General features: G+C 37.7%; 1 protein-coding gene across 5 annotated transcripts in view; it reads left to right on the forward strand.

The window, feature by feature from the left end:
* Positions 1 to 14,996, forward strand: part of sema6cb (semaphorin 6Cb) — a 177,159-nt gene that overhangs the window by 143,768 nt on the left and 18,395 nt on the right. For all 5 annotated transcript variants that reach the window (XM_028469966.1, XM_028469970.1, XM_028469967.1 and 2 more), the window contains 2 exons: positions 10,259 to 10,317; positions 10,739 to 10,789. In XM_028469966.1, the coding sequence (XP_028325767.1) occupies positions 10,259 to 10,317; positions 10,739 to 10,789 (110 nt within the window). The remainder of the gene's footprint in view (positions 1 to 10,258; positions 10,318 to 10,738; positions 10,790 to 14,996) is intronic.

The raw sequence follows: 14,996 nt of genomic DNA on the forward strand, positions 1-14,996 counted from the left end.
AAGAAAAAAGTAAATAAAGTAGAAACTGTGTGGAAAAGGAGCAGTGAATGCTATCAGTCTTGACAACACAAAGATCAGAACATCTGTTCTTTATTTACTTTTAGTACCGTACTCTGAGGAAGAACCTGACGTCCTCTGAAGGTATTTATGGATACCTTTCATAAACGCACGCCACAATGAAAAGGGGTTGATGAAGGAGGTGAAAGTTTGAGAGGTTGATAAAGGGATGGTGATGAATGAAAGGAGAACTGTCATGGACACAGCTGAAAAGCCCCCCTTCCTCCTGGGACGTCTTCTAGTGTCCGTCTGCCTCTTCTCCTGCAACACTCCATCCATGCGTTATCAGTCTCCCCCTTTATTCCCTCTTTGGTCCAGAAGTGGCATACATTTTAATGACTGATTTGTAGGGTTTGATACCAAATTGCAATACCAATATGGCACCAGTTCCGACGTCAACAGTAGTAACCAGACAGAATAAGAACAAAGATTTCCGTGCCTCATTTCGGTTTACACAGGAATGAATAATTGGCTAGCTCGGGGGTTTACTGTAACATGTGGCTCAGGAGCCACATGTGGCTGTTTGACTCTTTTGCACTGGCTCTCTATGGCTTTAAATAAATATATTGAAGTAGAGTTTTTTTTGTTTTGTTTTTTTTACAGTGGCCATTAATGATTATTGACAAATAAAATCATGATAACAATATTCATCTCCAGTATTACATAGTTTTATACAATACTCTTTTTTTAGGATTTAATTGTTTTTGTTTATTTATTATTTCCATATGTTACTTGTATATATATTATTTAAGGTAATACTGTGTTCAATTTGGCCCGGGAAATAAAAGGGTATTGTATTTGACAAAGTGTATGCAGTTACATTTTTTTTAGTACCGGTTAAGGCACCGGAATCGTTTGAAAAATACAGAGTAGGCACCGGTATCGGATAAAACCCAACCGATACCAAACCCTACTGATTTGTGGCTGATTTGGATGAACAGAATGGGGTAGCAGTTTTGTCTCTCCCAGTGAAGGGCTGTGAAGCTGGACGCTCTGGTTTTTTAATTGTTTCTGGATCCTTTAGTTCATGTGTCATTCATAATACATGTGACATTCCCTGACAACAAAGCCAAAGGGTAAATGCAGTCAGTAGAGATCTTTAAGAAAAGCAGCTCACACGTGAAGGATAGACTTATTTACCCAATATTGGGTAACACTTTATAACAACTATCCATTATAAGTAGGTAATAAATTATTAATAAACTGTTAGTTAATGAGTTAAAAATTGCTTGTTAAATATTTGCTAATTATATGATTTACATTTTATTGCATGAAATAAGTATTTGACACAACCGAAAAAGGGAACTTTATATTTAGTCCAGAAACTTTTCTTAACAATTACAGATGTCAGACATTTACTGTAGTTCTTGACCAACTTTTATAACTTTATATATGTTAGTAAATAAGGAATAATTACAAATTTAGAATAGCGTCCCAATAACATATATAAAGTTTTAACTGATACTTAACAAGTCATTAGTAAGTAGTATACTAATAGCTTATTCATGATCTATTAATAATTTATAAGGTATAGTTATAAATAATTAACATACAAGTGACATGTCATTTATTAATGAGGGGGAGGGGCATGTAAACAACCTCACGATTAGATTATTCAACAATTATCAAGATTTGTGATGCATCTTTTATTTTTCCACACTTTGTGGTATACTTTAAAACGAAGTATAAGTGTCGGTAGCCATTAGTTAAAGCAGTGGTTCTCAAACTTTTTAGGCTCAAGTACCCCATTTCTCTTATTTCTAATCTAATGATGGAATGAACAAGTGATGAGACACATTTTCAATAATGTCATTTTGTAAATAAGTGGAGAAAAACAGTATTTGGTGCAGTGGGTCCCAACCTTTTTTGGGTTTGCATTTTATATCAAGAATTTCTGACAAGCCCAAAGACATTTTTTTTTTCTAGAATTAGTTTTTGAATATGTTTGAGCTCATATATATATATATATATATACACACACACACTCAATTTTCAATTTAACTTTATTCATATAGCACAAATTACAACAATAGTCATCTCTTGTTCAATTTAGTTGAACTACATATGTATAGAAATACAAGATTGTGTTGTTTTAATGAAAATAATAAACAATCATTTTAATTTTTATCAGGCGAGCCCATATGGGTGCCCAACCCCAAGTTTGAAAAACACTGATTTAGTAATGTCTAATAGATTAGGTTTTATCACTTCTGGTCACTTTATTTGTTAATTTTCCTCTCTCTCTCTCTCTCTCTCTCTCTCTCTCTCTCCCCCCCCTCCCTCCCTCCCTCTCTCTCTCTCTCTCAAGTACCCCCTGTAGTGCCATCGCGTACCCCTAGGGGTACTTATCTTTTTATTTCTATCATAATATTCATGCAAACCTGGCCCGATGATGCCCATTTTATGAAATATCATGCAGTGAAATCCTTATAAAGTTAATAAAAGGAATGGGCCAATGATGATATTAGGCAGTGTCTTTGTGTCTGTGGAAGGCAGAGGTAGCTCGGTGAACAAATTATTTCTGTTTCTGCTGAGATCCTCCAGTTTAGATGTAAATTTAAGCTTTTACTATTATTTCTATTATGTTTACCACAAGAACCAGCATTTTCATTAAAATGCATACATTTCACACCTTGCATCCATTTTCCTTTTATTACCATTTGGGTAATATTTTTTTTTTTGTGTTAGTCGTCGTCATAAAAGGAATTCATAATCTCTCACCTTCGTCCACACTCAATAAACACATCTGTATTCATGCCAGTGGTCATTGTTTAATAGCACCCGGGTACGCTGTGTTTTTGTGGACCTTTTCTCCATCTTATCTGGAGGTGTAAATTTGTTGTGCAGATGATGACCTTACATGAATATATCTGTGCGGCTTCCTCTTTTTTTTTTTTACCCACTGCAGTTATTTAAATGAAAGGCTAGCTGCACAGCAGTGCTTTTCCTCTGATCTGCTGAATCAAATTTGTTATTGTGTCACTGTGTAAAGCTCTTTTATTATCAGTGCCAGGGTATAAAACCTGATCACACACTCCCACCAGGTGGAAACGCTGAGAGTTGTTGTTTTGTCTGGCCACGCAAAAACACGACCGGTGACACTCTGATGGCAGTATTGGTTGGACAGTTGGCAGCTGCTGGAGCCTGAGTGAAAAGATTTGTGGACGAAAGCCTCCAGCTCAGATCTAATTTTGGGGGAGTTGAGATGAAATAATCGGTCAGTGTTGACGTGGAACTGCAGGAAAACCAACTAAGACTATTTACCACTGCTCAGCTTACAGGTTTACACCCAAACACTGTGTGAATCTCAACTATCTTCTTGTTCTCCTCCGCTACATTTATAAACCTTTTAAATCTCTACGCTGGCTCCCAGTCGTCCTCGGAATAGACTTTAAAGTTCTGCTGCTGGTGTATAAATCTGGGAATCCATCAGTGAGTTGTTAGTCACGTATGAACACTGCAGGGCTCTAAGATGTATCGTCACAGGTCAGATAGTGGAGCCCAGAGTTCACAGCAAACAGTGACGCTGCTTTTAGTTGTTATGCTGCAAAGAAGCATCCAATGTGAACATTTTCAACTCTAAGTTAAAAGCTCCTCTTTTCTCTAATGTCTGAGACCGAGAAGGAGATTTTTTATTTTTTTGTTGATTTATTGTGTTCATTGTGTTTAAACTCTATTTAGATCATGTAAAGCACAGTAAATTGTATGAATTTCACTATACAGATAAATTAGTCTTGCCTTCCCTGTGGTGCCTGAGAGCTTCATATAAAGCATCATTTGACCCAAATCTGTGACATCTCTCTTCTGCATGAGCCTAAACTATCTTTCAACCCTAACGATGTATTTATTTCTAAAGCCTGGTATATGGTTCTGCACGAGGACCTACGCCGTCAACATGACGCAGAGGTTGGCCAACTGTTCTGCGTTGAGGGAACGCATCTGGCTGCCGTGCCGCTAGGGGGTTGTGTGTGTATGTGTGTGGTTACAAATGAGCATTAAAAGCCCTTGTTTATCTTCCGGTCACAGAAAACAGTGTTTTATAAGCATCTTAAAATGTAATTTATTTCTGGATTTCTTACTGTACCTAGCCATGTGTCTTTTGTTGGACACAAACATTAAAACAAAGGTTTCAAAAACGTGCACTTTATTTTTCAATTTAAACAAATGCAACACGTAAACAAGTATAAAAGTGTATCGAGCGTATTGTCGACTGCTCCAGTCAACGGTCATGGCGGGAGCGAGGGGGCCTCGACCCCGCCGTAGAGCGGAGAGGGAGCAGCGAGATAACCTGGTCTACGGCCACGGAAGCGGTGAGTGGGGAACGGAGCAGCGGTGTAATACTCGCTTTAAACATAACGTCATGTCTGCTCCTCTGGCAGCCTCCACAGCATGTCACTCATTGTTTACTGTTAATGAAACATATACACAAATACACTGTAGGTACAGAGACGAGGCAGAGTAGTGATAACAGTAAACACACACCTTTTGTCTGTGATTGACTCCGTTTGGCAGTGTTTCGCATGCTGCAGCCATGAAAGAAATGATAAAACTCTGGCACTTTCTGTTCGGTTCGGTTCTCTCTTTGACTCAATCCACTGTAGAAACAACTCTCGTATTGCTCCGCAGTAAGTTGAAACACAGCAGTGTTGACTGGAAATGGCATTGAACGGGGCTGAGGTTTGGAATCAGGATTTTTGGGATGCGCACGTCAGTGCTGGAGAAAACCTGGTAACACTTAACTTAATGTTTTATACATAAGGCTGATATTACGGTGTTATCGTTATGACATGACACCTGGCATTAGTAGGGATGTAACGATTAATCGTAAGGCTGTTGAAAATCGATTCATAGGTATCACGATTCACATCTATACTGTGAAAATTGAATCGCAGTACTTTAACTAGGAGTGTTGGCGGCGGGCACAATCTGCTAATACTTTCTTTCTGGCTGCCTTCTACTTTTAAACATGTTCATAAATGATTCCTTTCCCCTTTAGCACCAAAAAATATCTGTAATATTACGTAAATATCTGTAAAATTCACGTTTTTCTATTTGCTCTGTCTGCTAGCATAGCATCTCTTCACTGCAGGAATTTCTGCATGCCAACCGACCACTGGGTTACCAGTGCCCTCTGCTGGTTCAAACAAATATCTGACCCAAATACAGTGAAATGACTGTTTTTTTTTTTTTTTTTTTTAAGTCCAATTGTTAAGGCACAAAATACATTTTCAGTTGCACTTTTAAAAAGAACTATAATGCAGTTTTGCATTGTTTACTATAGAACCAAAATTTAAATTAATAGGCTTCTTCTTCATTTGTATTATTCCATTATTTATTTCATTAAAGATTTATTTTTAGTTAAATCGTATTGTTTTAAATAGTTTATCAAGGGATTCTTTTGACAATGAAAAATAAAAAGAAAAGAGTATAGTTTTTTCCCCCAAAAAAATAAAGGAATATGTTTCAATCATTTTTCTACAGTCCCATTTTGTAAAATAAATCGTGAGAGAATCGTATCGTGAACCCAGTATCGTGAATTGAATCGTATCGGGAGTTCAGTGAATCGTTAGGTGTCATGAAGGCTGTCATTAAGAGATAAGAGATGTTCATTACCCTAACCTTAACCCTAATCCTACCTAACCCCACTAGACCACCAAAAAAATGCCACTTAATGAAAGCCTTCATGACACCTTATTCATGCTAATGACAGATAATGACCGCGTAATGTCAGCTTTATGTATAAAAGTAAAGTGTTACTAAAATATTGTGACTTAAAATCAAGTAAAGAGATTAAAACCAGGCTTTAAACTCTGGGATCAGCTGTATGTTTTAGATGTTTTATCAGGTAGTTATTAGACCATCTGCACAGTCGATGACGCATTACTTTTTACATTTCACTCAGTTAAGGCAGTAATATTACGGTATTTGAGATTATTTGTCAGTACCTAACTTTACAGTAAGCTTATCACTGTATGTTTGTTGAGATCTGTTTACTGAGGGTTGTAGCGTTTGGTTATGAAAATATTGACTGTGATCATCATCTGGTTTTCTGTAATTAATTAATCACTCCCTGTTCTAAACTGCTTGCCTAACTCCTAAAATCAAAAAAACCAACAATAATAATGTATTGGTATTTACAAGATAATGAAGGGTTCTCTTTGAGCAGCAGGTGTGTATTTAAGTGCTGTGCAGCTTAGTTTCAGGTGTTTTTACAAACTCATAAAGAGTGTGAATACACAGAGAAAATTAAAGTGATTATTCATTTGAGGCTTTCTTCCTCTCCCATGTTTAGTGTTATTGCTTTTTCAGTTGCTTTTAATGTGGACATGTTGTCTCACTTAAAGGTGTTGAGATGTTTGTGTTTATCATTTCAGAGAGGTCGTGTGTGTGTGCGAGGATTTGTTTTTATAGGCGGCTGCTGGATGTAAGTAATTGAACGAGAGACGTATGAGTTATGGTTATTTAAAGAAACTAATTAGTTTGTTAGAGAGTAGATGTGTGTGTGTGCTTGGTTGTACAAAATGTTTTATTCAGACAGCAGCTCATTACGTGCAGGTTTCGTCATATACAACAAGCTCGTGTGTTTTATTTAGTTGTTTCTGACATGTGGGAAGAGCTCTGCTTGAGAAAAAGTGATTTTACTTTGTCGTGCGTCAGCTCGATGTCGTCACTCAGATGTCGGGGAGATGCAACATGACTCGTTGTTGATTCCCGATTGATTACAAGTGAGGATGTTTGGTCTTTTTTGAGCAGCGACAATCGCATCAATAGTTGGAAAATTTTCATCAGAGCTGCAGAAAATCAATAATTGTCAGTTAGCTTTTCATGTCGGTTTAGACTCCTCCTCGGAAGGTGAATTAAGAAGATTGAGACTGCACGCTTACAGGTTCAGTAAGGCCGAAAACAGAGGTGAAAGTAGTGGATTACAAGTACTCACGTTACTGTGATTGAGTTGCTTTTAAATATACTTTTTTGAAAAAAAAAAAGGAATTTGTTACATTTCTACACCCAACCGCTACTAAGTAAGTAAATTATCATTTTTTTGTTTTAAAATGATCAACAGACATTGTGAAACTACAAAAATAAAATGTCCAGACAACAATCAATTGCATCACACTGAAGCCGACAATCAAATTGAACGTAATGCACCGCGCCAAAACCGCATTGAATGGAGGTTATTTTCTCAGTTTGAGTTCATAAATGTAGCTATACTTAGAGCCTGAGAATTCATTTATTTTTAATTGAATTTGTTTGTGTTGTTTTATTTAAAAAATAATTGTTTATTTTGACAAACCTTTTATTTCATACAAATGCCTTTGTGGAAAATAAATTACCCGGTAAGTTCCAATTGTGCAATATTTGGTCTCTTCCTTTTTTAGTTTATACATGAGATTTATTACCAAAAATAAACGTGGGGGGTGAAAGCATCTAGTAACTTTTACTTTGAATACTTGTTAATTGAGCTACTTTTTACTTGTACTGTTTTTTACTTGTAGTGTTTTATGTATGATGTACTTTTTAAATCAAGTAACAATACTTCTACTTGAGTAGGATATATCAGTACTCTTTACACCGCTGGCAGAAAATGCAGAGCTCAGAACATATTTAATTGGTTTCAGCTTCTCTGTTTCTCATTTTGCTGAACTGAAGATGTAATTACACATCAGGAAAATGTAAATTCTTAGGCTTTCAATTTGTTGGTAATTTAGAAATCAATGTGTCTCACCTTTTAACCCTCGTTTTATCTTCTCGTCCCTGTGTATCTTTCTTTAGTTTAATTTTTAGTTTCCTTCTCTTAGCTTAATGACTAAAAATCAGCTTCTATAAAGTAACAACATCCAGGTTGATTTTTTTTCCATGCACCTTCAGTTGATTTTCCAAGAAGCTGGCCTTATAGAAACCATGTTGAGATCGCTCCTGTGTCATTAGCAGCAGGGGGTTCAAGAGCAGGCGGATGGCGGATGTCTGCAAAAATAACAGGGCTAAATGACAGGTTTTGGTGTCACTTGATCTGAATCAGCACACTTCTCCCAAAGCTATTTCACTCACAACCATAATGTAGAGACTGTCATTGCAGTGCAGGCGGACTGCAGGTAGCAATTTTACTAGCATAGGGCTGAGAGCATGGGGAGAAAAAAATGTGAGCAGATACTGAAAATGCTTTCTCCAGAAAGAGAGCTAGGCCTAAAGCATGTTGGGGGTATCTAAAGTGAAGGACACGAAAGTTTTCATCACAAACTAACTTCAGGCCAACATTACCCTGCAAGTTCAACCCTGAAATGAGGTGAAATAACTTTTCTGTTTCAGAGAAATGGGTTTAACTCTAAAAGTTAACCTTGGCGATGACGTTAACCTTCCTTCCTTTTCACTCCTGAAGTAATTACCAAATCTGGACCTTCACAATTGAGTAAATTATTTCAAATCCTCACACATACTTTTCCTAAAGAATATGTTTTATATTTAATTCAACATTTATTAAAAACGTTTGCACATCCCTGCATTGACACTTAAGCTACATTGAATATCTGACATTAACACCTGCTTCCTTCATGTCATGGTTACCAACATGGAGCTCCATCTTTTGGAAGGTAAGGTAGTAAGGTTTCTCAGCCACTGATTGGTGGCATCCAATTGCTCCCAGGGATATATTTACATGCATGAAATGAATTGGTATTTGTATGCAACTATAATCAGGGTTTTTGTCTTGTTTTGTCATCTTATACCAGTGGTTCTCAAACTTTTTTTGTATCAAGTACCCCCTTTCTCTTATTTCTGAATCCAACATTTTGCTTCGAAAACTATTTTAAAACAACTACAGAGCATAATGATGGAATGAATTAGGGATAACACATTTTAAAGAATCTCATCTATATCTATTAATACAAAGAACATCTGTGTGTGTGCAGCGCATATCTCCCGACACGGTGTCTGATCGAGCTGAAACTTTTTTGACAGCTTGCACATATAGTCCGAGTGTGTGTATTCGTTATTTTGGACTTATTTGGTGTAGCAAAACGTTTACAGCTTCGATTGCTCTCGGTTGCGATGGCAGTACTTCCGGTTCCGATTTAGGACGTCACTGTGTTGCAGTTTGTTTGCAGGTTTAAGTTAATAATTAATGGTTATTTAATTATTTTGGACTTATTTGGTGTGCGTCAGCAGCAGCAGTGTGGCTGAGTGGGGAAGACAGGGTCTCATCACCACCAGAGAGTCAACTTTATCAGTTTATCATGTGCCTGTCCCCCAGGGGTACACACACCCCCATTTGAGAAACACTGTCTTAAACCATCTGGTTTGGGAGTTGCTTCAGTTTGATTCTCTAAACTACTCTCGACAATAGATTACGAGATTCCAATTTTGATTTTCTATCCAAAGCCATGTATAACACGAGCAGTTAAGGTTAAGGTGATGTCCCAGGTTAGATTCGAACCGGCGACCCTTCGATTACAAACCTGTTTTTATAACCGTTACATCACCACCCCTACATCTAGTCACGTTTTAATGTTGTGATGTCTTGTTGCAAGATACTGTATGTTGTCCCTCCTTTGATATAAATGTCTTGCCCTGAGCTTTCTATTAGTTGTAGTAGAACAATAAAAATAACGCATTTATAACAAAAGCGCCTAGAACATAGTGCTCAATGTTTATCAACACTTGTCATCGTTCAATGCTGACAATTTATTGTATTTAGCTTTATTCTCCCTGAGTAGAAGACATCCCCTGAGCCATGGTCATAAATATGAGATATCATATTCTTACAATATATTGCTGCAAAGATTCCTCTCACCAATATTACACATTTTTTGTAATCATATTATTTGAGTAAGTGAACATGTTCATTATTTTCCAACCTAGACGTGTTTTTACTAGAACTTTTGAGTGCATTTTCAAAGTCTGCTTTGTGGAACTGGACCAAGGACTCTCATCAATGCTGCTGGAATTAATGCGACACAAGCTTTTAGAATAAAGCAGAGAGGTTCCCACGGTTCAGACCATTTCAGTGTTTCAGAAACAGCTCTGACCTTGTTCAGACCAAACACCAATACAAAGTTGCTACACTGCACTTGCATCCCTGTCTCCCAGTACTTCTAGTGAGCAAAAATCAATTTTGGAGAGAGGCGCTTTTGTTCGAAATGAGCATTCAGTGAAATGAATCGATGATGATTCACTGACGTTTCTTTGTGTGTTTGTTGTTTTCCAGAGGTGGCTTTGAACAGGACGTGGAGAATGGCTACCATCAGCATCCCGATACCTGCCACGGTGAGATGAAAACCTTTATTTATTCCCTCGAATTTACATAAGCAATATAAAAAGATTGGAAATAAAGTCTTATCAGATCTCGATGGCAGTCGGTACAAATGATTGTGAAGGAATTATAAATGATGCGTTACAATACGTTTATTTCAGCTCAGGTAGCAATTCAGTTCCTAGTGAAGGAGCTGGAAGAGTAGTTTGTCCGCCCCCGCTCACAGTCCCTGCTGGAGAACTGTTCTCTATCTTTCTATGCTAATTAAGCATTTGCTCATAGAAGTGTTTATCGTGTAAGACACAGTGGGTTGTTTATAGCTCCTTTGTGTCAGGGATGTGATGAGAACACGAGCAACTCAACGATAGATCAACACCAAAAAAAAAACTGTTGACATACACTGATGTTTTGTCTGTGCTTTGTTTTTCCCCACAGACGTCCTGGCAACCACACGCAAGCAAAACCCTGCTCTAGACTCTGCGTATGGTCAGTGAGCATTATTCATAAGTTGTCTGCATTAACTAAAGCCCTCTTTGTTAGTAAAACATATAATTTGAGGATTTTTTTTTGTGATTGCAAGCTTTGTTTTAGACATGAGACTCACCCCTATCACATTCAAATGACAGTGATTCAAAGGTAACGGTTATTGTAGCTTTACCATAAAGACAATAGCGCTGTTTTTGTCCAGATTTTCCTGCTTCCTGACCAAGGACAGCAAACACCACATTATTTGATGTCATAAGTTCATCCTCTGGTCTGAGGTGTGTTAAGAGTGATTTTTTTTTCCCCCAATAATTAGCTCTGAAGCGGGTCGGGGCTGACATTCATAAATATTGAACCTGTTCAATGTTTATGACCAAAACTTCTTAATTGTGGGGAAAGGCAATGACTCCCGACTCATGACCATGTGATTTGTGATGTGGGGTGACCGTGGCTCGGAGGTAGATTTGAGTTGAGTCGGGGGTTGAAATCCAACTTGTTGTCGTTGTGTCCTTAGGGAAGGCACTTTATGCACATTATCTCATATGAATTGTGCATGAATAGTGTTGGTGGCCGTTTTGTACCAACACTGGTATGGTTTCTGTAACGCACTTTTAGTCTTCCCAAAAAAAGCGCACATTTTCCGATAATTGACTCTGAAGCGGGTCGAGACCAACATTCGTTAATGTTAAACCTGTGTAATGTCTACGACCAAAACGCCTTGTGTGTGTGCGGGGAAAGCTGATGACTCCTCGACTTATGACCATGTGAGTTGTGATGTGGAACGGAATCAACCAATCTAGAAGCGAGCTGACTGAGAAACGCGTAACGCTACGTTCAAGGCAACTCAGAACCCTTTTGAGACATTTATGAGAGTTCAGCTGCAGTGGCTGACCACTGTAATAGTAGATTTTCTTTCCCAACTTTAGTTGGAGTTGCAAGTCACTTTTTCAAGTAAGAGGTTGGAAAATCAGAGCTCCAAGTTTCATGGAATGCAGCATTAGATCACGTTGTTAGATCCGGTTCGATATGCGACTTTGAGGAAAATCAGTAGTAGGATGAATTAGTTGTGTGTGTTCTGTGTTGAGATTATCGCAGCCCGCACACACAGTACGATGAAAACTGTTTTATATCTGATTTTCTTATCTTAATGTGAGATCTGTAACAGATATACATACTTAGAAAATCCTTGTGTATTACCTCGCTTTAGCTATAGTGTGGGTGTTACACTAGAACGGATTAGCTTCCAACTCTTCCTTCACATTTGTTGTTGTTTGTTTTTGATTTCAAGTTCACCACATGCTCAACAGCGCCTCTCACTGTAATTAGAGTGTCAGTATTATTTAGAAATGAAATGAAAAGTAAATATTTGAGCACCACAACAGCACAGAGGCACCAAACCGTATCCAGACAAATCTCCCTCCCAGCCAGTCGGACAGTTTAACATTTGAAGCCATTGTCTGAAAGTGTTGCTCCTCTGATGGACCTGGAGCTCTGCTGGTCTGGCAGCTTAATGCCCTGTATCAAGAAGGATCATCATCCCTGTCACGACCCATTACTCCCCCGCCTGCCACACCGCTCAGCCACTGGCAAGACCTGAATAAAAACAGAAATGCCACTAAGCTGCCTGCTGCACAGATAAGATTGAGGAGGTGGTGTTAGGACGAAGTTTCCCCTAAACTATCCATTTAAATCTGGTTGCTGCAAACTGGCCTGATTCTTTTTTTTTTTTGTCCATAAAACTTGTGTAGCTGCACAGAATTTTACAAACTCCACAGTTTAAAGGCAGGATTGACAAATTGGTGGACATTAAACTCTAAAACTTTCTGATAGCAATGAAACGTGTGTTTATCCTTTTTCATTTTTATTGGATTGACTTACCCAGCTGACTTACTGAAAAGCCTGTCTCAGGGCTTCCACCATGGATAGACACATTCAGCTGATCCACAGTACAAAACAACACATTTCAAAAAGTGGGCTGGTAGAATAAACGGTTAACAGAAAAACTTTTTTTCATTTGTTTTATTTTTATTTTATATTTTGTACAATGAAGACAATTAGGAGGCACTTTGTTTTTTTTTTATTTAGTTTGTAGTAATCATTGATTTGATCACATTTAAACAGGCAAGGCAAGACAAATTTATTTGTGTAGCAGATTTGATACACAAGGCAATTCCATGTGCTTTGCATGATTAAAAAGTGCAACAGAAAACATTTAACAATTTAAAAGATCAATAAGAACATTAAATCAGCAGTAGAAACATTTAAAATCAGCAGTAAAACATTTAAAATCTCCCTCTGTCATGAAAACAGGTCTCTTTTGTTTTCATGGCATCTCAATGACAACCTTTTTAGACAAATGGCCAAACTACATAGATTTTTGGACATGTTCCTTTTTTTGTGGCTGAATTCTGCTGAAAACTTTCAAAATATGAAGTTTTTTAGAGTTCCCGATTTTGTCAAAACTACCAAATTAGGACAACAAAGAGCAAAAAGCTGTCGTGTGTGCAGATTAATAGAATAAATTTTAACGCAGCAGAACTGCTGTGCATGTGTTGGTCACTTTCTGTGCTCGAGGCTTTAAAATGGACCTCTGCTGTCATGATGTCTCAGTAGCCTGTGAAACCTTCCCACTGGGGAAATTATTACTCAGTTGTTGGGACTTGATGAGAACTTTACCGCTCTGTCTTACTGAGCTCTCAACACCCTGGTGTTTCTCTGGACTTGTGTGACATTCCCACACACACTGTCAACATGGGTTGTTGTTTTTTTCCCCAACAGTTTCACACATCAAAAAATCCTTTTTGGTATCCGTACTGAGATCAATTATCAGCTTTTGTAGACAATAAAACAGCCCCATATGGCAAACAAAGCTGTTGTCACACAGGGGCTCTGTTCCTGCTTGGCAAACATACCAAAGGCAGGAACATTTTCTTTCTTCTCCATCTGTCGCACAAACAATCGCACACGGCAGAAGAGATGTCTCTCTGCTTGTGGAGGTGATCACATGTCTACTGTGTACTTTTGAGGTAGAGAAATCTATTAGAAGAAATCAGCGCTCCCGCGGATCCTTATAAAGTCTTAAATGGCATTAAATTAATGAGTCTGAAAATAAGACCTTATTTATCATTAAAATGTCTTAAATCAATGTTTCAAAAGTCTTACATTTTAACACAAAGTATGATTTTTATGATTATTGATGAATTATTCTCACATTTCAAAATAAATGGTAACATTCATTTTTTTTTCTTTTAAATGTATAATTTACTGTAACATTGCGTTATCGTGACTGCAGAACAAAATACAAACCAGTGACGTAGCTGGACTCTGCGCGACATGATTGTAGCAACTTTCAACAACATGGTAAAATGTAAATTTAAGGACAACTGCCTGTCCAATAAATATTTTTTTTTAATGTTTCATAGATTTCTGGATATTTTTGTAGTCATTATGTGTGTTTTTAGTGATTTTTATTCTATTTTTTGTGTATTTTACCGTCATTTTTGTGTGTTAATGTTTACGAAACATTTGACCCTAACTCTATGTAATTGATGTGGCTTTTTTTTTTCCTCAATTGTGTTTACTGTAAAGTTGGTCTTAAATTTAATTTCAAATGCCATTAAAAAGTCTTACATTTAATTTGACTGAAGCTGTAGGAACCCTGAAAATTATAATATGATGCCACTTCCATTCTTGGGGGGGAAAAAAAAAAAATCCTAAATGTGATGAAGTCGTAAAGCTTTTGTTGTAAATGTCACAGCCAGGCAGCCCAACGGTGAACGGTTTTAATTTGGCCCACACAGATGGCAAACCAACAGGGCGCTTTATTCAGGGTGAACGCTGTCAAGTGGCTCACGACAAGAAAACCTCCACTCCAGGTGTGAGCTAATGCAGTGCTAACATCATGGCCGACTTATCAGACCATGATCATAAGCCAACAGCATCACGCCGCCCCCACCATACCTCAAGGACACGGAGCTCATCGTGTAATCAAAGTGTGTAGCGTGGCATCAAGATAGATTTATCTGATAAAACAATATTCTGACTTTTCCTGGTGTGTCTGGAACGAGTCCCAATGTAGCCGTCATAATAACGTGAGCTGCTCTGTCTGAGAGTGTTGGTGTTTGACGCGTGTACAGATCTGGGTTTTTAATAGAGGTTAGAGAGGATAGAATAATGCTGGCTGTGTTTTTTATCCAATCTACTTTGACCT

This window comes from Gouania willdenowi, chromosome 16 (assembly GCF_900634775.1).
Source record: "Gouania willdenowi chromosome 16, fGouWil2.1, whole genome shotgun sequence".
NCBI classification, from domain to species: domain Eukaryota; kingdom Metazoa; phylum Chordata; class Actinopteri; order Blenniiformes; family Gobiesocidae; genus Gouania; species Gouania willdenowi.